Below are 23,844 nucleotides of genomic sequence, written 5' to 3' on the forward strand. Positions count from 1 at the left end.
TACCTAACATATAGACAGGAAACCTGAACTCCAGTTGCCTGAAGGAGGGAAGAGTTTTAGAGTTTAAGAGTTTAAGAGTTTTAGAGTTTTAGAGTTTAAAAGTTTTAGAGTTTAAAAGTTTTAGAGTTTAAGGGTTTTAGAGTTTAAGAGTTTAAAAGTTTAAGAGTTTAAAAGTTTAAGAGTTTTAGAGTTTAAGAGTTTAAAAGTTTAAGAGTTTAAAAGTTTAAGAGTTTAAGAGTTTAAAAGTTTAAGAGTTTAAAAGTTTAAGAGTTTTAGAGTTTTAGAGTTTAAGAGTTTAAAAGTTTAAGAGTTTAAAAGTTTAAGAGTTTTAGAGATTAAGACTTTAAGAGTTTAAAAGTTTAAGAGTTTAAAAGTTTAAGAGTTTTAGAGTTTAAGAGTTGAAGAGTTTAAAAGTTTAAGAGTTTTAGAGTTTAAGAGTTTTAGAGTTTAAGAGTTTTAGAGTTTAAGGGTTTTAGAGTTTAAGAGTTTTAGAGTTTAAGAGTTTAAAAGTTTAAGAGTTTTAGAGTTTTAGAGTTTAAGAGTTTTAGAGTTTAAGAGTTTTAGAGTTTAAGGGTTTTAGAGTTTTAGAGTTTTAGAGTTTAAGAGTTTAAAAGTTTAAGAGTTTTAGAGTTTAAGGGTTTTATAGTTTAAGAGTTTTAGAATTTAAGAGTTTTAGAATTTAAGAGTTTTAGAGTTTAAAAGTTTTAGAGTTTAAAAGTTTAAGAGTTTTAGAGTTTAAGAGTTGAAGAGTTTAAAAGTTTAAGAGTTTTAGAGTTTAAGAGTTTTAGAGTTTAAGAGTTTTAGAGTTTAAGGGTTTTAGAGTTTAAGAGTTTAAGAGTTTTAGAGTTTAAAAGTTTAAGAGTTTTGGAGTTTTAGAGTTTAAGCGTTTTAGAGTTTTAGAGTTTAAGAGTTTTAGAGTTTAAGGGTTTTAGAGTTTTAGAGTTTTAGAGTTTAAGAGTTTAAGAGTTTAAAAGTTTAAGAGTTTTAGAGTTTAAGGGTTTTAGACTTTAAGAGTTTAAAAGTTTAAGAGTTTTAGAGTTTCAGAGTTTAAGAGTTTTAGAATTTAAGAGTTTTAGAATTTAAGAGTTTTAGAGTTTCAGTTTTAGAGTTTCAGTTTTAGAGTTTAAGCATTTTAGAGTTTAAGAGTTTAAGAGTTGTAGAAGTGGCTTATCAACCAGAGCGTTGCCCCAACGTCATGTGACAATTATTATTATTATTGTTGTTGTTGTTGTTGTTGTTATTATTTCTTTTTGGTCTACAGCAATAACTCAGAAGGTCAGCAGATTACCACCAACATTGAAACATCAGGCTCCCTCATACAAAGATGGACTAGTTCTTATTTTCTCGAGTCTTCGTGTCTGGCTCCACCTGTAGCCTCGCGACACAACGGGACTATATGGTCTATATGATCTGTGATGCTATATTAAATGAGTCACATTGTTTGATGCAGAACCGGGTCCAAACTTTAAGTTCTCTTCAGAAAAGTTGCCTTTAAAGTGGGACTGATCCCTGACCATCAGCAGTCCCAGTGAGCTGTCCTGTCGGGAGGTGGACTGTGGAGCCCCCCTGCCCCGCAGGCCCCGCAGGTCCCGCCTACAGACCGACTAATCTCCATTTCACAGCCGACACCGGAGCTGACGCGTTCATCCAGCGGGCGCGCCGCACCGCCGCTCTCAGCCCGGACCTTTGTTCCTCCAGCGGCCCTAAACCACCTCCTGAACCACCTCCAGAGATGAGCGTCGCTGTGGCGGAGAGCTGCTTTCTGTCGGCCCTGCAGCCGGCCACGTCCTGCACCGCATACATGGTTCCCTCGGACGGCCCATCTCCGGACCCGGGGGCCAGAGCCCGGAGAGTCCAGGAGCAGGTCCGAATGCGGTTGGCTGAGAGGAAGTCCAGCTCCCTGCCCAGACTGGACGACTCGCTGGTCGGACCAGCAGGTGAGTCTCATCAGGCTCTCAGCTTGAACCCGCCTCGATCTTTGCTGCTTCCGAACGCGCGTTTTCCATCCACACCAATGAAGACGAACGGCCAAGATCTCACCCGAACCAAAACAAACAAGTCTTTTTTTTACCCTTCTTGATTTTAAAAACCGTCATTGCGGGGCAGCAGGAAGGTTTCTGGCATGTTTCTCACCAGTTCTGGGATTTGTGCACAATGACAGCATCTGAGCCCGTTTTGGGGCTCTGATATTTGGCCACCAGCTGGTTAAACATTAATATTAAATGTGGCTCTCTGACTCAGCTGTCTTCATGTAACAGAACACCCACGGGACACACGCAGGTACCTGTGGTGTTCTAAATGCTCCCAGCAGAACCACTGTAACAAGTTCTGATGGGGTTGCCGGATGCAAACTGGACCGAACCGTGGGTGTCCTGCGAATGATGGAGTCTGTCGGTGGACGGTGAAATGAGGGCTGGTTATGTAAACACAACGTAGGATTTCATCAGACGTGTCCAGAGTCCAGCACCATGGAAGCAGAGAAGGGCTGGTCCAGCTACAGCTCACAAACACCAGATGTGGCCCGGCGCTCTTGTGCAAGGAGGCTCCAAACGCCTCGCACACGATTGTGCTGGGGCAGCAGTTGTGCCCGTACTAATTCCACGTTTGACCAGTTTCCTGAGAAGTCAGACAAGAGCTTCTCCAGCTGCAGCTTTCTGCTGCTCTTCCCTGTTTCGGCTTCGTGATGTCGTCGTCTTTAACGCCGTCTTTAACCATACAGGACAAACGTGGAACTTTGAGTCCCCTGAAACAAGCACAGACCAATAAACACCATCATCGAGACTGTTTCTTTCCTCACTTTTCCCCCAGTTTTGCCTTCAGCTCTGACACACTGGAGGTGACAGCGTCCACATGTGTCATTTCCTCTATTTCTGCCTGCGAAGCTGCAAATAATGAAATAACGTGTTTGCAGCCTCCAGACGAGAACAGTCAGAGAAGGGTCAGAGGTAGAAATGTGCTGAATAAGTCTGCTCCTGTGTGTGTGTGTGTGTGTGTGTGGGCCAGTCGGCCCAGGAAGCCCCAACGAACCCTCAATTGTTCTTGTTGTTCTGAGCAGCTTCAGAACTGGCGTCTGTGCTGCCTTTTCCCTTTGATAAGAGCTCCAGATGTGTGTGTGTGTGTGTGTGTGTGTGTGTGTGTGTGTGTGTGTGTGTGTGAGGGCGTCTGCTGTGTAACAGCTGCCGGTGAACATGAGCGACGGTTCCACCTGATTCTGACGCTGCGACGTCTTCTCCCTCCGGCTCATCTGTGACGTGAATCACGGTGGCCTGTGCAGGAAAAGGGAAAATCCTGTGGAAAAGGCGCTGATTCCCAGAAATAGCTGCAGTTTAGTGACACTGTCACATGCGTGTTTTACTCACCAGCTCCTTTTAGAGCAACAAGAAGTTTCACCAGTAATAATTAAGGTTGGTTAAAAGCAGATAAGAGGAACAACTGGATGGAACAATCCAGGGTGTTCAGTTCATGATTTATGTTGGGCAGCTTTGGGATCAAAGAAGAGAATCTTCCAAAAACATTCCAGGACCACCTGCAGCAAAGGTCTGAGAACATAAAAGGGCCTGGAGATTCCCCGTCTCTTTTATCTTGTAAGCGCAGCGGCTCTGGAGGCTGAAGGGTTGGGCTCATTTAGACAGGAAGATGAAAAGATAAAGGCTGGATTACCTGGTCAGTAGAAGCTAGTTTGGGATGGTTTTGACCACCCTTGCTGTAAAATCACTTAACATTGTTGAGCCCCCTGATATGGTCATACCTTCCCTGACCCTTAGCCTGGTGATGTCTCTGCTCAGGCATGCAGGCCAGCTCCCCCTCCCTCCCTCCCCCCCTCCCTCCCTCTTTCCTTCCGTCTGCAGGATAGTGTGGGCTGTTTCTATGGTCCCGACCACCCCCTGGTTAATTAGCCGATGTCTATAATAATTAACCTGATTTGGTGGAAGCGTCCAGCGGCTCGGTCGTGTGTCCGTGCTACGTTCACGAGGGTTCAGAACGCTGTTTGATGACTGTTTCAATAACAAATGACTCCCGACCCCCCACCGAAGGCGAGGTGATGTCGATTGGCTTTGTTTAAACGGGTTACCCGCTGGTTTCTTTTTCCAATATCCTGTTGCATTCACTGAGAGGCCTTTAAGCCACTACAGGAAACTCTGGTTCCCAACATGAGGCTCATTGTCCCCTCTTTGTCTAGACTACAGTTTTCCTGATACGCGAGTCTTGGGCCACAGCCTTGGTTTCAGCTCCAGGTCCATGATACACACACCGAGTCGGCCCATTGCTGTGAGTAACAACAACAACAACACACAGACACACCAGCGCTGCTGAAGAGGCAGTTTTCAGCTTGTTTACTGCTGCGTTCAAAGACAACAGCTTTGGATATTTGCAGAAAAGTCTGAACAGAAAGGTTTTTACTGTGGGAATCGGACCTACGAGACTCTGTGTCTCTTCTGTCCCAACAGCTGGGACTTTGAATGAGGGTCTTCATTGTGCAGTTGATGTAGAGTCCCCCCCCCCCCCCCCTTAGTGACCCCAGATAAATTATTCAGACTTGGCTTGAAGCCTGTTTCAGAGCCCTCCGCCAGGCAACAACATGGCGGGCTGAGAAGTCTCCACACTCCTGAGGAGACCGACAACCAAAGCACTTCCTGTTCTCCATGTCACGCCTGGCTCATCCTGCTTTATAGAACATAAATATGTTCTCGAAATGTAAATATCTTTGTTCCCTCGCCACAACATGTGCTTAAAAATTGGTCAAACACAACTGTATAGAAACCTGTAACATATAAAAGTCTTAAGAAGCCATAACAATGAAGCAGCGACACACACACACACACACACACACACACACACACTAACAAGGTTTCCTGCCTGCGTTAATGCTGCACAGCCTGAGCTGCTATGTTACGTTGAGAACAATGAAAAGACAACATAAACAGGACATCTGGCTTCAGGCGGGGTCGCGCCACAATGAAAAGGCAGCTGTGAACTTCCTGATGTTTCCAGTAGCTGGAGGTTGAGTAAAGAGAGGATGAGCTGGTGTCGGTTTTTATAATTAGGTTAGAAAGAGATGAGGGAATATAAAAAGCGGTTTGTCTGCACAAACGTCTCTGAACCCCACAGGTGTCCACGGCCCCCCTCCCCTCCTCTGGCTTCTCTTCTCGCTCGGCGGTGGAAACGTCTTCCAGGGCGAGACTGAAACAAAGCAGCGTTGTCCAGAGCAGCTTCCATTCCGCTCAGGTGCACAGCAGATCCAAACGCTCCAAGTCGCTGTGTCAGGCCGACCAGGAGCTTCTCCCTGTCCCCGTGCCAGCTCCCACAGAAAAAGCCTTCTACCCACTCACGTTGCCTCCTGGTACCCTGAGACACAGCCTCAGTGGCACCTTGGCCCAGGACAGAGGCTACTGGCAGGAGGAGGAGTTGCCATGCCAACACACCTACAAAGGCCCCTCCCACCGCACCATCAGCCGTATAACCAACAGGCAGCAGCAGCAGCAGCATTACCAGCAGCAGGGTTCCGCCTTTGCCCACGAGGGCTGGGCTGGAACCGGCCGAGCCCTCCCCCTCGCTGGTAACGGCTGGGGGACGCAGTGGCAGCAGCACGTGTCCAGGTCCAGTCAGGCGCAGTACCAAGCCCCACTGCACCGGGCCGCCTCGCTCCACAGCGTGAGGAGTGTCGGGAAAGGAGTGGACGTGATGGACGGAGCGTCCATTCACAGCAACGACCCTCTGGACGGGTGAGACCTGTTCATTTCTTGTCATATAGAGGCAGAGGACATTTGGACTCCAAGGGTGGGTCAGAGTCGGCGCCACCCAACTGGATTTACAGTCACCAAAACATCAAAATACTTCAGATAATTCAACAATTCCACATATTTTAATAGAGTGTGTGTGTGTGTGTGTGTGTGTGTGTGTGTGTGTGTGTGTGTGTGTGTGTGTGTGTGTGTGTGTGTGTGTGTGTGTGCAGGATCCAGAGTCTGGACATGGCTACAGCTGTGAGGTATCTGTCCGAGTCAGACGCTGCCTTGCAAATTCTGGGCGCCGCCTACATACAGCATCAGTGTTACCATAGCAACCAAGCCAAAAAGCAGGTAACGGCAGCACACGCACGGTTGTGTTTGGCTCCAGCTGCGTGTGGACCTGATTTACATGAGGGACCCGCTCACGCTGTGACCAGGTCTGTGACCTGCACGGGATCCCAGCTCTGGTCCAGCTCTTCTCCAGCGATAACCGAGCCGTGCTGCGATACGCCACCGGCGCCACGCGGAACCTCATCTATGAGAACAGCAACAACAAGGCGGCGCTGGTGGATGCGGGCGGAGTCGCGCGTCTCGTCAGCATCCTGAGTGAAGCTGACGAGGAGCTCCGGAAGACAGTCACAGGTAACATTGCTTTGATCTCTGTGTGCTTTGAAGTCTCCAAATGATCAAAGACACGTGATCACTGGGGTTGCTCCAACACCACCATCTCAAAACATCCACATCTCTGACGTCACGACATCAAATGGAATCTGCGGGGTGCCGAGACTGAGCAGGAGGGAGGTTCCTTCAGGAGGGGCAGGTCTGCTCTAGGAGTCTGGGACATCTGGGACATCTGAGCCGAGGACACTTTACTGTCCATCACTGTCCGCAAGTGCTGATAGGTGTAAATGAGGACGTGGTTGAGGGGTGGGCCCTGATCTCATTCATCAGCAGCTCAGGAGGCCGGGAGGCTAAATCCTCCAGCTCTCCTCCACCACCATGGCCCCGGTGAAAGGAGGTGTCCTCTGACGGGTCTGATCGTCTCTGCAGGCGTCCTGTGGAATCTGTCCTCCAGAGACAACCTGAAAGAGAAACTGTCCAGAGAAGCTTTATCGGAGCTGACAGAGAAAGTCCTGGTCCCTCTGTGCAACAGCACCGCTCTCAATGCATCCGAGAGGGAAATCTTCTACAACACCACCGGCTGCCTCAGGTAAAGATCAGAAGATCCCTTTAGAGACCTCTAAGTATCGTTATTAGGATCATTAGAAGAGGAAAGCATCTCCTGGTGGTGATGCAACCTGTGTGTGTGTGTGTGTGTGTGTGTGTTTACAGAAACTTGAGTTCTGTAAATGAACGGACAAGACAGAAGATGAGAGACACGCAGGGCCTGGTGGACTCCCTGGTGTCCTACATAGAGCAGGAGGAGACGCCAGACGATAAGGTAACTTTGACTGGACCTCCAGCACCATCGCCAGACAGAAACACGCCATTCGGAGGAGTTTTGTAGCCGCACTTCCACCGGAATAGAAGAAGTACGGCCTGTTATCCACAATCGCTCCTTTATCTGAGGGCGATCAAAGCTCTCAGTGGTCATTATGGGGCTCGTTATGAGGAGGAAACAGCCTCCAACATTCTTTTTACAGTTGCACACAGTTTAGCATTGTGTGTGTGTGTGTGTGTGTGTGTGTGTGTGTGTGTGTGTGTGTGTGTGTGTGTGTGTGTGTGAGGCTTCTGAAACTCCTAACAAATCAACATTTTATTGTATTCACGTCTTTCCTATAGATGCATCCGTGGCTTTATGTTATATTAGTATATTAATTCCATTAATGTTTTGATCGTCTCATGAGCACCAACACATGCTGCAGTTCATCAGTGGTTGAGGACTTTGTTGTCGCATGCTTTATTGATTGGTCCTTTGATGTTTCCTTTACTCTTGCTAATCTGGTCACACCTCTGTTGTTCTGCTTCTTGCGTCCGTCATGTTCAGGGTTTGGAGAACTCCTTGTGTGTGATGAGGAACCTGTCCTACCAGCTGTACTCCGAGCTTCCTCCATCGGTCCGGCTCCGCCTCGAGGGCCCCAGGAGAGCCACGTCCATCAAAGACAGCGAAGCCATCGGCTGCTTCACGCTGTACAGCAAGAAGGACACAGAGGTGAGATCCATTTAACACTGGCAGCAGTTCTGCAGGTTCTGGAAAAGCCCGAGACGGAGACCGTTCGGGTCAGACCTGAAGAACAGTTCTCAAACCCGTTCCTGCCTCTTTGCTCTTAAATATTTGGGGCTTTTCCACCACGAGCCGGAACGATGTGATTAGAAGCGTTTGCTTCGCCGACCCTGGAGTGACTGGAAGGTTCAGGTCCGATGGGTTTCACACAGAAACCTCAGATGTGGCCAGTTCCAACTCACAACAAGCTTCTTACTCTTCCAACGAATTACAAACCACAGACCCGGCAACCGTTGCCAACCAAGCCAGACGTGTCTCTCCTGTGTTAACAACAGTGAGTGAGTGTTCGGGAACTGAGGACAGTAATTGTCGAAGCTTTGTAGGGGGAATTCCCTCCCATTTTTCCCGACAGTCGCCGTGCGGAGTCTCTGAGCCCCACAGACCTTCAGTGGGACGCGGTCCTGCATGGATGTCCCTGAAGAAGACATTCCTTTGTCCACAGGATGTCCTGCTTCAGTGTTTACACAACCCATGCATGCTAGCTTCCTGTGAAATTTAGTCCCAAAGTAGTCCCTGTTTACCCTAATGCCTCCTCTTAACGGTAATTGTCCAATCACAGCATAGCAACAGTAACTAGGCACTCCATTGTTGCCAAGCTTGACTCCCACACATGCTGAATAACCTTTTGTGCAGGAGGTGGCACCAGGAGTGAAATAGTCGCCCAAAACAAGAGCACAGTGGAGCCCAAGTGGAAGCTCAGAGCCATCAGAGCTTCTTCCTGTTAGTTTAGAACCTGGTGTTAGTGTTTTCATAGGCAGAAATGATCCGACATCATCTAAAATACCCCTTAAATCACATTGTTCTTCATCTCACCGTGAATTCACTGCGGTTTTCTGTCGCCTCTTCCACGGCAGCGTCACGAGAATCTGTCCATATTGTCCGAAGTGTCTCGCCAGCCCAAGGGGGCGGATTGGCTCTGGCACCCCAAGGTGGTGGCTCTGTATAAGCTGGTGCTCCAGAGCAGCGACAGCAACTCTACGGGTCGCGAGGCCGCTATAGGAGCCCTGCAAAACATCACTGCGGGGGAGACGCGGGTACGTCCTAACACAAGCCACGTGCCTTCCCTCTTCAGGTCGGTGTTTGATCAAGCGTGTGTGGTCTTTCCTCCTCTCTTCAAGTGGGCGTCGGTTCTCAGCGGCGTGGTGCTGGAGCAGGAGAGGATGCTGCCCATCCTGCTGGATCTTTTAGACACCAACAGTGAGATGGAGCTACGGCCTCTGACCGGCCTCCTGAGAAACCTCGCCAGACACTCTTCCAACAAAGACCACATGGGTAGGTGGTGACTCTGCACCGCCCAGGTTGGTTGCAACCTGAAGGTGCCTGACTAAACTAGAAGGATCCATGCCCATCTCCTCTGCCTTGGCAGCTACTAATGTGGTGAAGGTGTTGGTGTCAAAGCTCCCCAGCGATGGGCATCAGAAGACACCATCCTGTGAGGTGGTGGTCAACATGTGCGGAGCCCTCAATAACCTGGTCTCCTCCAGCTCCCTGGCAGCCCGTGACATTTCATACTTCAATGGCATACCAAAACTGGTTGGCATCAAGACATCCCATGATAACAGGTGGGCCACCCTGTTGACTGTCATAGGAACCGTGACGTGGGATGAGCGCAGCTCCTCACGCCCGTAGACATCTGCTAGATTACAGGCAAACGTATCCCGTCCATGTCCAGCCGCCATCCCATCATACATCTGGTGACGCTGGAGGAGCGCCCGCGTGTCAGTCACGGGCAGATCAAACATCTCTGGAAGTAACACAGTGCTCTATTATGGAGACGGGTAGCAGCAGGGTCGTTTCTTCTTCTTTGTTGTTCCTAAATCTGGTTCCTTATCTATGACCTGATGCCTTGTGGTGCTGCTACAGGGTGTGTATCCTCAGGCGGTACACACAGTGGTCGTTCCTGTGTGTGTCCTAACTCTCCCTGTGTCTCTCTGCTTTAGCTCTGGCGGCTATAAAGCTGCTCGAGCTGCTTCGACCGTCCTCGGCAACATGTTCCAGTACAACAAACTACACAAGGACTACAAACTGGTGAGTTGCTTGCTAGTGCACGAAAGAGGCACAAATAAGAGAAGCATGTGGTGGTTGAAGCTAATTTAAATTAAATTACAGTACTTTTAATTTGGTATTTCGAGAGAAAACAAGTGTCCAAGATTCCATTGTGTTTTGAGCTTTTGTCTCCACCAGATGGTTTTGTAATTTAGTCCAGGAGCTTTTTTCCACCCCACATGACCTTGACTCCCCTCCTCCCATTGGTCAGGGGGCCTCTGCCCCACCCCATTCTTGGGAAGGTCTGCATCTTGTTATCTTCTGGCCTTGTCTTATCTGTGCACGTTGGCTGTGCCAGTGCAAATATTTTCTCTCTTGCTGATAACAATTATACAACCAGCGCTGGAAACAACTGTTCACTCTCACATTGAGAAATCAGGGCAATTTAATTCACACTGTCAATGTGAAGTGGAGCAGGCCACTGTCAGCCATTTTACAGGGCGCCGCACAGCTGTCAACAGCTGTGTGAAGGAGACTAAACGGGGCAATGAAGGAGACTAAACAGGGGGCAATGAAGGAGACAATGAAGGAGACTAAACAGGGGGCAATGAAGGAGACAATGAAGGAGACTAAACAGGGGGCAATGAAGGAGACTAAACAGGGGGCAATGAAGGAGACAATGAAGGAGACTAAACAGGGGGCAATGAAGGAGTAGTGTCAGTCCTACTAATAGTAGTAAAGGTAGTAGTAGCAGCAGTAGCAGCAGCAGCAGTAGTAGCAGCAGCAGCAGTAGTAGCAGCAGCAGTAGTAGTAGTAGTAGCAGCAGCAGTAGTAGCAGCAGCAGCAGCAGTAGCAGAGCAGTAGTAGCAGCAGTAGCAGCAGCAGTAGCAGCAGCAGTAGCAGCAGCAGTAGTAGCAGCAGTAGTAGCAGCAGCAGCAGTAGCAGCAGCAGCAGTAGCAGCAGCAGCAGCAGCAGTAGCAGCAGCAGCAGCAGTAGCAGCAGCAGCAGCAGCAGTAGTAGCAACAGTAGTAGCAGCAGCAGTAGTAGCAGCAGTAGCAGCAGCAGCAGCAGTAGTAGCAGCAGCAGCAGTAGTAGCAGTAGCAGCAGCAGTAGCAGTAGCAGCAGTAGTAGTAGCAGCAGCAGCAGCAGCAGCAGTAGTAGCAGCAGTAGTAGCAGCAGCAGCTGCAGCAGCAGTAGTAGCAGCAGTAGTAGCAGCAGTAGTAGCAGCAGCAGTAGTAGCAGCAGTAGTAGCAGCAGCAGTAGTAGCAGCAGTAGCAGCAGCAGCAGTAGTAGCAGCAGCAGCAGTAGTAGCAGCAGCAGTAGTAGTAGTAGCAGCAGCAGCAGTAGTAGCAGCAGCAGCAGCAGTAGCAGAGCAGTAGTAGCAGCAGCAGCAGTAGCAGCAGCAGCAGCAGCAGCAGCAGTAGCAGCAGCAGTAGTAGCAGCAGCAGTAGTAGTAGCAGCAGCAGCAGTAGTAGCAGCAGCAGCAGTAGTAGCAGTAGTAGCAGCAGCAGTAGCAGTAACAGTAGTAGCAGAGCAGTAGTAGCAGCAGCAGCAGTAGCAGCAGCAGTAGTAGCAGCAGTAGTAGCAGCAGCAGTAGCAGCAGTAGTAGTAGCAGTAGTAGTAGCAGCAGCAGCAGCAGTAGCAGCAGCAGCAGCAGTAGCAGTAGTAGCAGTAGCAGCAGTAGCAGTAGGAGCAGCAGCAGTAGTAGTAGCAGCAGCAGCAGCAGTAGCAGTAACAGTAGTAGCAGTAGCAGTAACAGTAGTAGTAGCAGCAGTAACAGTAGTAGTAGTAGCAGCAGTAGCAGCAGTAGCAGCAGCAGTAACAGTAGTAGTAGCAGCAGCAGTAACAGTAGTAGTAGCAGCAGTAACAGTAGTAGTAGCAGCAGCAGTAACAGTAGCAGCAGTAGTAGCAGCAGCAGTAGCAGCAGCAGTAGTAGCAGCAGCATTAGTATCTGCTGGCAGGATTACAGCAGCCTGGACACAAAACAGGAGAGATGGACTTCTAGAGGAAGACGGGTCAACAGTCCACTGAGAGCTGGCGCTCTAATTATGTCAACTGAGACATTTGTAGTGATATGTGGACAAACAAGAGGACAGGACACGGACACTCCCTCACTTCAGAAGGTCCTCAGAAGGGCCCTGTGGACTGATGTCCATCACAGCTGGTATCTGCTGTGTTTGGCTGCGCTCTGGACTCTGAGAGACAGCTCTCAGCAGGAATGTGGAGAATCTGGCGGAGATGTTTTGGGTTTGTCTCTTTTGTGCTCCCTGGGAGGACTAAAAGAAGACTTTGGTTGGGTGGACTGAGACCTCTTATGTTCCTGACCACACAAACAAAAGCCCTGTGTTTATGTGACTGCTGGGTGGCCTGAGGAGTTCCCTACTACTGGCTGTCCTTCACAAGATCTGCAACTAAGACTCACAGTGCAAACACACTGGCTCAAAGACAATAACCTGGACGGCAGCTGTTGGACACTGTTGTTGGACACCGTTGTTGGACACCGTTGTTGGACACCACTGTCAGACACTGTTGTTAAACACTGCTGTCAGATACTACTGTTGGACACTGTTGTTAAACACTGCTGTCAGATACTACTGTTGGACACCGCTGTTGGACACCGCTGTTGGACGCCACTGTCAGACACTCTTGTTGGACACTGTTGTTAAACACTGCTGTCAGATACTACTGTTGGACACTGTTGTCGGACATTGTTGTTGGACACTGTTGTGTGACACTGTTGTCGGACACTTGTTGGACACTGTTGTTGGACAGTCTTTGCAGCGTGTTGTTCAGGGTTTTAGTGGACATTTAGCCAAGAGGTTGTAACCCTGTTGGACTGCAGCTGCTGGAGAAAGAGAATGCAGCTGTCTGTCCTTCTGTCCCTCCGTCCCTCCGTCCCCCCGTCCAGCTCTACCTCTCAGAAGCGTGTACTGCCAGTTGAGTTGTGAAATAAAACAGTTTATTTAACACCTCTTGTCCCTCCCTGTCCTGCAGAAAGGGTTTTCAAGACGAGACTTCACAGACATCACCATCTGAGCCGCAGCATCGGTGGGAGGTTCTGAAGAAGAAACGGACCGGGGGGGGTCCGCTAGCTGAACTGTGGCTCCTCACACCCACCACTGCTGCCAGGGCTTATGGGCCACAGAAGGCTTTGGACATGATTACTGATGAAGGACATGATTACTGATGAAGGACATGATTTACTAATACGTTGTAGTAAAGCTAATGTACACATGTGGATGGAAACAATGGTGAACATATAGACGTGGAAGAAGCTTCAGCTAATACACACTTAGTTCAAAAGTGATAGAATATTAGTAGCTGTTGTTGTCGTCATAGAAACAAATGTCCATTAACGTCCAAAAATGTCCAAAAATGTCCACCTGACTAACAGTCACCATATTTGTGTGTAGCAATAAATATCACATTAAAAGGTTTGGTGGTCTGTTGTGAATTAATAGGACAGGGGAGGAGAGGAGGGGAGGGGAGGGGAGGGGAGGAGGGGAGGGGAGGGGAAAAGAGGAGAGAGAAGAGAGGAGAGGAGGATGAGGGGAGAGGGAGGAGAGGAGTGGAGAGGGGACAAGAGGGGAGGGGGGAGGAGGAGGAGAGGGGAGAAGAGAGGGGAGGGAGAGGAGGGGAGTTCGTAGTTTTGTTCTTAAATCTTGCTACTCCACATAATTGTGTAAATACGTGAAACTGTGATCAATAACAGGTGAATTGTCATTATAAAAGGCTTGTTAACTATTATTAACTCTACTATTATTATTACGAGTCTGGATCCTAAATGTGTATTAGTGTCCCGCATGGATGAGGAGGACGCAGCAGACAGGAAGTGACGTCTCTTAGACGGCCTCTTTTGGGAGCAGAGCTTCCGCTTCTGTCCCGTCTCTTCGAATTCGTTCATGTCGTTTTGTATTTCCGGTTTTATTTTGAAGTCTGTCCTGTCCTGTCCTGTCCCTCGTTCTCGTCATGTCAAGCGTCTTATTGTCAGAGATTAAAAAGTCATGTTTCTTCACCGTAGGTCACATGTTACCGGGACATAAAATTAAATCTTCCTTTTAAAATGATGAAGTCATTCCTTGGTCACGTGGGCCTTAATTATACGTGTTGAATGTGTGTAGCGGAATAAACTGCTATTTCCTGTGAAGTCAACCAAGAATAAATAGTGTTCATCTACGGTATAAAAGGCAGATGAACTATTTAAAGAGTGCTGTGTGCGTGTATCGATTTAAATTTACTATTTTATTATTAATTTGCTACAGCTTGCTGTTCGCTTTATTGTCTCCTTTTGAACTTTTCATGGAGGAATAAAATATTTGCATAAAGTTGTTTTTCGTCAAAAATGAGGTAGGGAAATAAACCTTCCCCCGTTTTAAGGTGTAGCCGAGCTGTTCCCTGCACCTTTCAGTCTTGTGACATCGAAAATCTTTTATAATTAGTCAATCGCGTAAAGCCTCTGCAGCCTGCGAGTCTTCCCTTTCCCACGTGTTTGTGGAGACCCTGAACGCAGCATTCCTGTGAGTCACATGACGACTTAGCTTCTCCGACGGCTCGAATACACATCTCCCAAGAATCATGGTAAGCTTTTTTCCGAATACTTTATCGGCTAATACTCAATAGTCTACCTTCTGCTCCACGCACGCAGTCCTTGCTGATGATGGAACGAACCAAGCAAAGGCAGACCTTTAGTTGTAGCGTTACCGTGGCCTAACGTTTCAGAGGTAACGACAAACAGAGCTAGCTGGACAGTTAGCGGGCTAGCTAGCTCTGTCCGCAGCCGAGCAGCCGTTTAGCCTCTCTCCTCATTTATCCCACTAATTTCCTCTGTAAGTCACGGTGTTTCGCCTCCATTTGTTGAGCATAATCAGTCAATATGGATGCTTGTTAGGCATCAGGGAGAAATTGGTGACGGCGAAAAGGCCAATGCTAATGTTTGCTAGCCCTGTCTTCCGCTTTGCTATGCCATATTTTACAGAGGCTAAATGTTTTGGTGTACAAGTTAACACCTGGGGGCTGGTAAATATATCAGCTAGCATCAATCGGGAACACATTCCTACCCGAAATGTAGCTAAGGGTCGAGAAAGCAGCCGGGTCAGGAAGACCAGAATCTGCCGTAAACCTGTTGATGGGAGGCAGATAAAGCTGGTGAGGTACCAGGTACCTAATCTATTACATGCTGCTTCCAGTCAACCTGCTTTGGCTTCAGGCTGCTCGGCCGACTGTTGTCACGTTATTGTGTGGATATTTTCAGTTCTTTGGTAAGAGCCGGTGGTGGAGGAAGTGAAAGCTCTAAATGGGTCTAAATGGGTTCTAATGCTTTGCAGCCAACCACACAGTCTCCTCAGGACGAGCAGGAGAAACTTCTGGATGAAGCCGTTCAGGCTGTCAAGGTCCAGTCCTTCCAGATGAAACGATGCCTGGTACGTTGGTCCACAACATCCACCAAGTTCTTCTTTCTGCGCCCTAATTTAGCTCCGTTAAACACACTTACTTTGTATACAAGTTAAGAAAAACCAAAAGAAATGGCCGCGTATCTGGTTCCTGCTTTGGGTCAAACTCCCGCCTGCGTCGCTGATTGGATGGGACAGCTCAGGGTAACGACCCGCCTGCGGTCTGCTGGCTCTGCTGGCGAGACGGGCCGCCGTCCTCACACGGGTTTACTCTTCCTGTGTCTCTTCTGAGAGGGACATCAGAACTCCTGCTGGCCCGAGTGCTCCCCGTCTTCCTTCTGTTCCCGTGCTTCCCCTGACTCTCATGTGTTCTGCAGGACAAGAACAAGCTGATGGATGCTCTGAAGCACGCCTCCAACATGCTCGGTGAGCTCCGGACCTCCATGCTCTCCCCCAAGAGCTACTATGAGCTGTGTATCCTTTCTGGTTTCAAGGTCGTTTATGCTGATTCAGGCCCGTGTAGCGACTCATTCGACCTTCCTGCCACCTGCCATGCGGCCGCTGTGCCGAGCGTGCGTGTGCGTGTCCGTGTGTGTGATGGTGAGCTAGTTTGGGTCCCTGACCAACCTCCAGACATGGCTATCTCTGACGAGCTCCACTACCTGGAAGTGTATCTCACCGATGAGTTCGCCAAAGGACGCAAGGTGGCCGATCTCTACGAGCTGGTCCAGTATGCAGGAAACATCATCCCCAGATTGTGAGTGCCGCCCCCCCGTTCCCTTGGTGTTTTAATATTCAAGCCCTCCATCCCGGAGCTCTAGAGCAGTGTTTTGGCCTGTCCGCAGGTATTTGCTCATCACCGTGGGGGTGGTGTACGTGCGCTCCTTCCCCCAGTCCCGTAAGGACATTCTGAAGGACCTGGTGGAGATGTGCCGGGGGGTTCAGCACCCTCTCCGAGGGCTCTTCCTCAGAAACTACTTGCTGCAGTGCACCCGCAACATTCTGCCTGATGATGGAGAGCAGGCAGAGTAAGTCAGCGAGCAGCCGCGTGCGCGCACGCCCGTGCGCGTGCACGTGTTGTTGGCGGACACGCCGCATTAATCTTCACTGTTGAGAGAGCAGGTTCTGCAGCCTTGCCGAGCAGCAGCGTTGGAGGAGTTGAACGCTAACTCTCCCTCCTGTAGCTGTAACTTTGTTTTGTCGAGCACGTTGTTGTTTCCATGGGTGTTGTGATGCGATAAAGACGTGGCCCTTTCACTCCACAGGGATTCGGAGGAATTAACAGGTGATATCAATGACTCCGTTGACTTTGTCCTGCTGAACTTTGCTGAGATGAACAAATTATGGGTCAGGATGCAGCATCAGGGTCACAGTCGAGACAGAGAGAAGAGAGAGAAGGAGCGGCAGGAGCTGAGGATCCTGGTGGGCACTAACCTAGTTCGGCTCAGCCAGCTGGAGGGGGTCAACGTGGACAAGTACAAGCAGGTGGGTCGTTGAGGCTTGGCTCTCGTGCGGTTACCATGGATTTGGACGCTCAAATCTCCGTGGTGCGTTCAGGGATCATGGAAAGTGCTGCGTCTCTCCACAGATTGTTCTCTCAGGAGTCCTGGAGCAGGTGGTGAACTGCAGGGACTCGCTGGCTCAGGAGTATCTGATGGAGTGCATCATCCAGGTGAGCTCCGCGGCCACGTGGGCGAGGTCATTCGCTTTGTTCCTCGACTAAGAGCGTCTCGTTTTTAAAGGTGTTCCCGGACGAGTTTCACCTCCAGACGCTCAACCCGTTCCTGCGCTCCTGTGCTGATCTTCACCAACACGTCAACGTGAAGAACATCATCATTGCGCTCATCGACAGGTAACGCAGGTCCTCAGCATTCACCGGGGTTCACATCCCAGCTAGGCGTTACCGTGGTGACTCATGCAAGCCCCGGTCTTCCAGACTGGCCCTGTTCGCCCACCGGGAGGACGGCCCCGGCATCCCTGCTGAAATCAAACTCTTTGACATCTTTTCTCAACAAGTGGCCACGGTCATTCAGGTGAGAGGAGCTGATCCGGGACCGGCCCGGTTTGTCCAGTGGGACTCCAGAGCGCCGCTCTGCCCGTGCTCACGCTCGCCGCGCTTGTCCTTCAGTCTCGCCAGGACATGCCCTCGGAGGACGTGGTCTCTCTCCAGGTGTCGCTCATCAACCTGGCCATGAAGTGCTACCCCGATCGAGTGGACTATGTGGACAAGGTCCTGGAAGGCACCGTGGAAATATTTAACAAGCTCAACCTGGAACAGTAAGTCCTGGGTTCTGAGGAGCCCCTCTGGACGGTGTGGCGCCCTGGCCCTCCTCCATCAGGTCCAGTTGATTGCTGCTGATTCTCGCTACCTTCCTCCCCTCCGCAGCATCGCCACCAGCAGCGCGGTGTCGAAGGAGCTGACCCGGCTGCTGAAGATCCCGGTGGACACCTACAACAACATCCTGACGGTCCTCCAGCTCAAACACTTCCCGCCTCTCTTCGAGTACTTTGACTACGAGTCGCGCAAGAGCATGAGCTGCTACGTGCTGAGCAACACGCTGGACTACAACACCACCATCGTGGCCCAGGAACAGGTCAGCCCCAGCTCTCAGAGACCCGGGGAGGCGGAGGCGGCGCCAGGTTCTGACCTGAACGTGATCGGTGGCAAACTGCACGTTTAATCGAGAGCGTCTGCTTCCTGTAGGTGGACGCCATCTTGAACCTGGTGTCCACGCTGATCCAGGACCAGCCCGACCAGCCGGCCGATGAGCCGGACCCAGAAGACTTTGCCGAAGAGCAGAGCCTCGTGGGGCGCTTCATCCACCTGCTTCACTCCGACGACCCCGACCAACAGTATCTCGTGGGTCCTCTTCCTTTTCGAGCACAGACCCGAACTAGACGCTGGACTTAGAACTTCATTTTACTGCAGAGTCTGAGAAACGGCCGTTAGTGTGGAGTCCAAATCAAGTCTGAACCTGCAGCAAACTTTAGGAACTCCAAAGGTTTTAACCTGAAACTTTCTCTCCTCGCTCGCTCAGATATTAAACACAGCGCGGAAACACTTTGGTGCCGGTGGAAACCAGCGGATCCGCTACACCCTCCCTCCCCTCGTCTTTGCTGCCTACCAGCTGTCCTTCAGATACAAGGAAAACGCTTCCCTGGTGGGTCCGCGCCCCTCACGTGGCTTCATCTTTGCTCACACGGGTGTTAATCGGCTGCATTTGCATCTTTGGCAGGATGACAAGTGGGAAAAGAAGTGCCAGAAGATCTTCTCCTTCGCTCACCAGACCATCAGTGCTCTTATCAAGGCGGAGCTTGCAGAGCTGCCGCTCCGCCTCTTCCTGCAGGGGGCGCTGGCTGCCGGCGAAATCGGCTTTGAAAACCACGAGACTGTCGCGTACGAGTTCATGTCACAGGTGGGTTCATCAGTTCGTAGGGAGCTCGGAGGTCACGATTCTCCTCTCCTTAACCGCTTCATCCCTTCCGGGGATTTATCTTTAACCGGGCACCTCCCTCCCCCCAGGCCTTCTCTCTCTACGAAGACGAGATCAGCGACTCCAAGGCCCAGCTGGCAGCCATCACGCTGATCATCGGCACCTTCGAGAGGATGCGGTGCTTCAGTGAGGAGAACCACGAGCCCCTGAGGACTCAGTGTGCCCTGGCCGCCTCCAAGCTGCTGAAAAAGCCCGACCAGTGCCGAGCCGTCAGCATCTGCGCCCACCTGTTCTGGTCCGGGCGCAGCACCGACAAAAGTGGGGAAGAGGTGGGTCTTTTTTTGAGAGGGTCCCCGTCCAGGCTTCCTGGAGGCCGGACTTCGCGACTTGTCCGCGTGGTGCTAACGACGCTGCCGTCTGTAGATCCGTGATGGCAAGCGGGTGATGGAGTGTCTCAAGAAAGCCCTGAAGATCGCCAACCAGTGCATGGACCCATCGCTGCAGGTCCAGCTCTTCATCGAGATCCTCAACCGATACGTCTGCTTCTACGAGAGGGAGAACGATGCGGTAGGAAGACGTGCACGCCGGTTTGCTAACGTTGCCGCTCCCGATCGTAGCTGGCGTTCGCCTCTGAATCCTGTGCGTTTCCGCTCCGCCCCTTCAGGTGACTGTGCAGGTGTTGAACCAGCTCATCCAGAAGATCAGAGAAGACCTTCCCAACCTGGAGCCGAGCGAGGAGACGGAGCAGATCAACAAACACTTCCAAAACACACTGGAGCACCTCCGCCTGCAGAGGGAGTCTCCTGAGTCTGAGGGGCCCGCCTACGAGGGCCTGGTCCTCTAATCTGGATTCACCAGGCCCTCCACAGATTGTCTCACCAACATCCTGAATTAAACTTTACACACACTTGCAGAGTCATCGTCAACCAGAGCTAAACGAGTGTGCTCCTCCTGTTATTTCCATTAGCCTCCACTCTTCAGAAGCAGCGACGCTACGGGTGGGTGCAGGTCTGAGGCCCCGGTGCTGTGGGGGCTCCCGTTTGACCCATTCAGAGGGGTTATTTATTGTGGTGTGTCACCGAGCCGTCTGCTCTTATTCACGTGTCCTCTGAGTAACATCTGAGCGCCACAGACGGCCCCCCACCCCGAGTCATCCGCAGTGGACCAGGCTGGTGGGAGCATGTGCGACCTTCCAAGCATCACGCTGCAGTCTCGTCATTAAAATTAAGATTAAAAAAAAAGGTTAAAAAGGTTAGAGCCGTTCAGCCCTGGTGCAGCATGCTCGTTCACGCCTCGGCCCCCCCTCTTCTCTAAACGCCACCAGAATCTAATCCCACGTGTCCTGTCTCGATGCTGTCGGGCGGCGGCGTGTGTCCCCAGGGTTGCATGCTCCACAAGCTGCTGCACTGATTCCCAGATGTGTGTAAGAGTCATTCCCTGACCGCTCTCCTCCTCCCCTCGCTCCTCTGCCAGAGGCAGCGGCGACCAATTTCCATTCAAGTCTGTGTGTAAACTTGTAACTCGGATAAAAGCAGATTTAAATAGTGATTATCGTTATCATTTGCTGGCGTAAGTTGAGAATTAGCAACGCATCTTTGCATTTTGTTAGTTTTACACGCAGCATATGCAAAAATTAAAATGCTATCAATATTTGGAGTGTGTTGTTTTGGTCGTGAGTGTGTGTGTGTTTGTTCACAACAGCCCACAGTCTTTGATCTGCGGCCCTTTACCACTGATCACTTACATTTATTCTCATATTTAATAGTTGTACTGTGCACAGCAGCTATCAAAAGTTGAATACAAGAACCGTGCTCGGACCTGCTGAATCTCCATAATGTTAGTAGTATTAAAGTTAGATTGAAATTTTAAAAAAATAGAATTAAAATGAGCAGCTTTTGCTCGCCTCGGGAAAATGTCCTCATTATTGCAACCACATTTGTCAGAGCAATAATATTACTGCTAATAATAATGGCAGTAATAACATTAATAATAACCTGGTGTAGTGTGTAAATCCTCGGGGAACACACACACCACACACACCTTGACATGGACAAGTTTTTTTTCATTAGATAAGCTTTATTACCTTCATCAGTCACATTGTGACCCTTCAAACTAAAAGCACGAAAAGCCCCAAATGTGCCACATTCAAAATGATCCCGGAAACGGTGTTTCAGTGGTTGCCTTCCATCCCGTGGTGCTTTTATCTTCCTCACGTGTGACCTCGTTCTCTGCATCAAAGCTTTAGTAACAACGTCCCTTCCGATCACCCGCTCTCGTGCCCAACAGAAGCAAAGTGTCGATATTGATTTGAACTCATCTCGGCTCCGCGTTAGATTTTCCCCGGTGACCGCGAACGCAACACAGCATCTGTAGCGTTGCCACTGCGCATGCGCGCGAGCGAGGCTCTCCGCACTGTTGGTGTGTGTTGTGTGCGCTGTCATTTCTCCACATTCGTGCGTGTCTACTAGTGTGCGCGTATTAGCGACGTTTGTTGCCTGTAAGTGATCGTCTGTGAGGTGCGGGAGGAAGTTGCGAGGTGGTGTCGCTACCGCAGAGCCGTCGCTGTGTGGCCCCAGGAAACGGACTATGTCGACTAATAAAACAAAGAAAGTCAAAATGGCTACGAAGTCTTGTCCTGAATGCGACCAACAGGTAAGATGATCAAGGTTGCTCGGCTGTCTGTGTCCCAGATGTTAGGAATAAGAGGAGCCGAAATGGGGCCAGCTGGCTGCTGGGCTGGGAGCCTCAAAGTTGCTGCTGATCTTTGCACGAGAAACCTTCTTCTCTTCCCCAATGATCGATCCAACTCCACGCAGGCGTGGGAGCAACACGCCAACAGATCAGCCACTAACATGGCGTTTGGAGCCTGAGATCAGTGGTTTGGTGCTCATCTGAGAGGAAGAAACGAGTGAGAGGTCATCTCCTGAATCTATAAAGCTTAACTCTGTCACTATTAATGTCTTAGCCTCCTCAGAAATCAAAGCATTTCACACATATTTGAGGTTCACAACCAACAATTGGGGTGATTTTAACGGAGGTTTGAGGCTGATACAAGCAGCCAGAACACACCCGTCGCGTTGTAGGTTCGGAAAGTTCTCCCCACCCATAAATGTGGCTCTGTGGGCCTCCGTCCACCTCCACTCAACCAGCCGGTTCCTCGGGTGGTTCTAGCGGATTCAGGGTGAGTAGCAGGAGGTTCTGGATCCTCCTGGATCCTTCAGACACTCCTCCAGGACTTGATTCCTCTCTCCCGTCTTCGGTGGCGTCTCCACAAAGCTTCGCTGTTGCAACTGGACCTCAAACCTTCATGTTGGAGACTTGAGAAACCTCTAACCTCCACAACTCTGAGCTCGTTCCTTCCTCCAACACCAAAACTGCCCCAGTTGGGTTCTTCTAACCCCCTTGATCAGTGCAACATGGAGCAGGTGGACCTCACCCTAAACTGACCTCCTGTCTCCAGCTCGATGACAGGAGGTCCCAGGGTGACGTGATGAGGCGTGCGTAGCAGAGCCGTTTGACCCAGTCTGGTCTGCTGGACGTGCAGCATTAGAGACGCGAGGAGTTCAGACCGAATCCTTTGTTTCCTGCAGATCCCAGTCGCCTGTAAGTCGTGTCCATGTGGCTACGTCTTTATTAGCAGGAAGCTCCTGAACGCCAAATTAAACGAGCGATCTTCTCCCGCTATAGCAGGTAGGCCACCGTTCCATTTATTCTCTGCGTGTGTGTGTGTGTGTGTGTGAACATTAGAGGGACATGTAGCAGATTACAGCTGTGGCTACGTATTTAGCTCGTTAGTAAAATATTTCTGATCAGAATCAGCTGAAATCCTCCTTTGCTGGTGGAAGTTTTCTGGTTTCTGACTGTAGCCAGAAGGAGGAAGTCCGGTTCCAGGTTAGATGTTTCCAGGTCTGTCTGACCCTACGGAGGGTTCCGGCCGTGGCCGCCACGTGCACATGTCGGGCAGCCGTGCTCGCTCCGCGTGTTGAGTCTCATCGGGATCCTTTCTGCAGACAAGCTGGACCTGAAGCGGAGGAGGACGGAGCGCATCCGCAGGGAGCGCATCGACTCCTCCTTAACCAGCGACATGGAGAACAGGAGGAGGTCCCGGGCCAACAGCCAGTCCGACCCCATCCGGAGAGGCCGGGGCAGACCCAAGACTGTGGGGGTGAAGAAGCAGGAGGACGACAGAGGTAAATGAAGCAGCCGCCTCCTGGACCTGCCTGGAACATCTGGCCTGATCGACGCGGTCTTAATCTCCCTGTTTTTTTTCCAGAGAAACAGGAGAAGGAAGTGGACATTTACGCCGGTCTCTCGGATGAGAAGGCCTTTGTCTTCTCCGTGGCCTTGGCTGAAATCAACCGCAAAATCCTGGGCCAGACGCTCATCCTCTAGCAGGCCGAGGGACCCGGAGACACCAAGGAGGACCGGCCCAGGAAGGCTGGAGCGGACCTGTAGAGACACGCCTGTCCCAAATGGTCAGAGACGCTTTGAAGAGCGAATAAACGCGAGTGGAAGCAGGCCGCCGCCCTCCCAACGCACGCTAGCAGGAGGTCAAAGCTGCCAGTGTGGGTTGTGCAGGCCGTGGACGGACCTTCCCAGCACCATGGGCGGAGGCCTCGGATTTAGGACGCCTTCGTTACCAGCTCGGCTAACGTTGGGACGGAAAAAGCTCCTAGCTTCTTGCTAACGGGCCTTCTTTTTAAAAGGCCCCAGACTTTTAATTGCCTCAAAGCTGCAGCTTTAAACATGCAAACCTGGTTCCTGCACAAAGATGCAGTCAAAGATTTTGATTTTGTATCATAGAAGCGACCAGCTCGGCCTCCATCGAGCACCCGTTCCCGCTGGGTTATTAATATTTTATAACAGGACCTGAGGGTGTCATGTTGTCATGACAACACTTATTAATGTTTAGATTTTCTTCTGTTTTCATTAAATAAAGAGACTACCTATCAAATATGAGCCATCTGGCTGACTTGGCAGCTTGATCATAAACAGCTTTCTTAGTAACATCTATATATTTATTTATATATATTTTTTTTTTTTAAGAAAAGATTGTTGCCAAATCTAATTTACAATAGTTGTAT

At 50.2% G+C, this 23,844-nt stretch overlaps 3 protein-coding genes across 4 annotated transcripts; all 3 read left to right on the top strand.

Moving 5' to 3' along the window:
• The first annotated feature begins 1,523 nt into the window (after window positions 1–1,523).
• LOC101080169 (plakophilin-3-like) lies at window positions 1,524–13,371 on the top strand. Of its 2 annotated transcripts, XM_011620011.2 has the most exons (13): window positions 1,525–1,937; window positions 4,181–4,269; window positions 5,110–5,723; window positions 5,954–6,077; window positions 6,164–6,368; window positions 6,777–6,936; window positions 7,059–7,167; window positions 7,714–7,878; window positions 8,805–8,984; window positions 9,069–9,222; window positions 9,317–9,512; window positions 9,891–9,978; window positions 12,931–13,371. In XM_011620011.2, exons 1-13 carry the CDS (start codon window positions 1,733–1,735, stop codon window positions 12,970–12,972), a joined length of 2,331 nt encoding a protein of 776 aa, XP_011618313.2. In that variant the 5' UTR covers window positions 1,525–1,732; the 3' UTR covers window positions 12,973–13,371. The 2 variants fall into 2 exon arrangements, with proteins under 2 accessions (XP_029702105.1, XP_011618313.2); XM_029846245.1 differs by lacking the exons at window positions 9,317–9,512; window positions 9,891–9,978 and having other exon boundaries at window positions 1,524–1,937.
• Window positions 13,372–14,376: 1,005 nt separating this feature from the next.
• Window positions 14,377–20,416, top strand: LOC115252041 (vacuolar protein sorting-associated protein 35). The gene is made up of 17 exons (XM_029846272.1): window positions 14,377–14,514; window positions 15,261–15,356; window positions 15,704–15,800; window positions 15,960–16,083; window positions 16,172–16,354; window positions 16,592–16,811; window positions 16,915–16,998; window positions 17,069–17,178; window positions 17,263–17,359; window positions 17,455–17,603; window positions 17,713–17,920; window positions 18,031–18,186; window positions 18,365–18,487; window positions 18,563–18,742; window positions 18,850–19,089; window positions 19,184–19,327; window positions 19,425–20,416. The coding sequence occupies exons 1-17, from the start codon at window positions 14,512–14,514 to the stop codon at window positions 19,602–19,604; spliced, it is 2,394 nt and encodes a 797-aa protein (XP_029702132.1). The 5' UTR covers window positions 14,377–14,511; the 3' UTR covers window positions 19,605–20,416.
• A 616-nt stretch (window positions 20,417–21,032) lies between these two features.
• Window positions 21,033–23,714, top strand: LOC115252143 (UPF0547 protein C16orf87 homolog). The gene is made up of 4 exons (XM_029846629.1): window positions 21,033–21,412; window positions 22,351–22,450; window positions 22,771–22,950; window positions 23,034–23,714. Exons 1-4 carry the CDS (start codon window positions 21,347–21,349, stop codon window positions 23,150–23,152), a joined length of 465 nt encoding a protein of 154 aa, XP_029702489.1. The 5' UTR covers window positions 21,033–21,346; the 3' UTR covers window positions 23,153–23,714.
• Window positions 23,715–23,844: the final 130 nt, after the last annotated feature.

Source organism: Takifugu rubripes, chromosome 13, assembly GCF_901000725.2.
Source record: "Takifugu rubripes chromosome 13, fTakRub1.2, whole genome shotgun sequence".
NCBI lineage: Eukaryota > Metazoa > Chordata > Actinopteri > Tetraodontiformes > Tetraodontidae > Takifugu > Takifugu rubripes.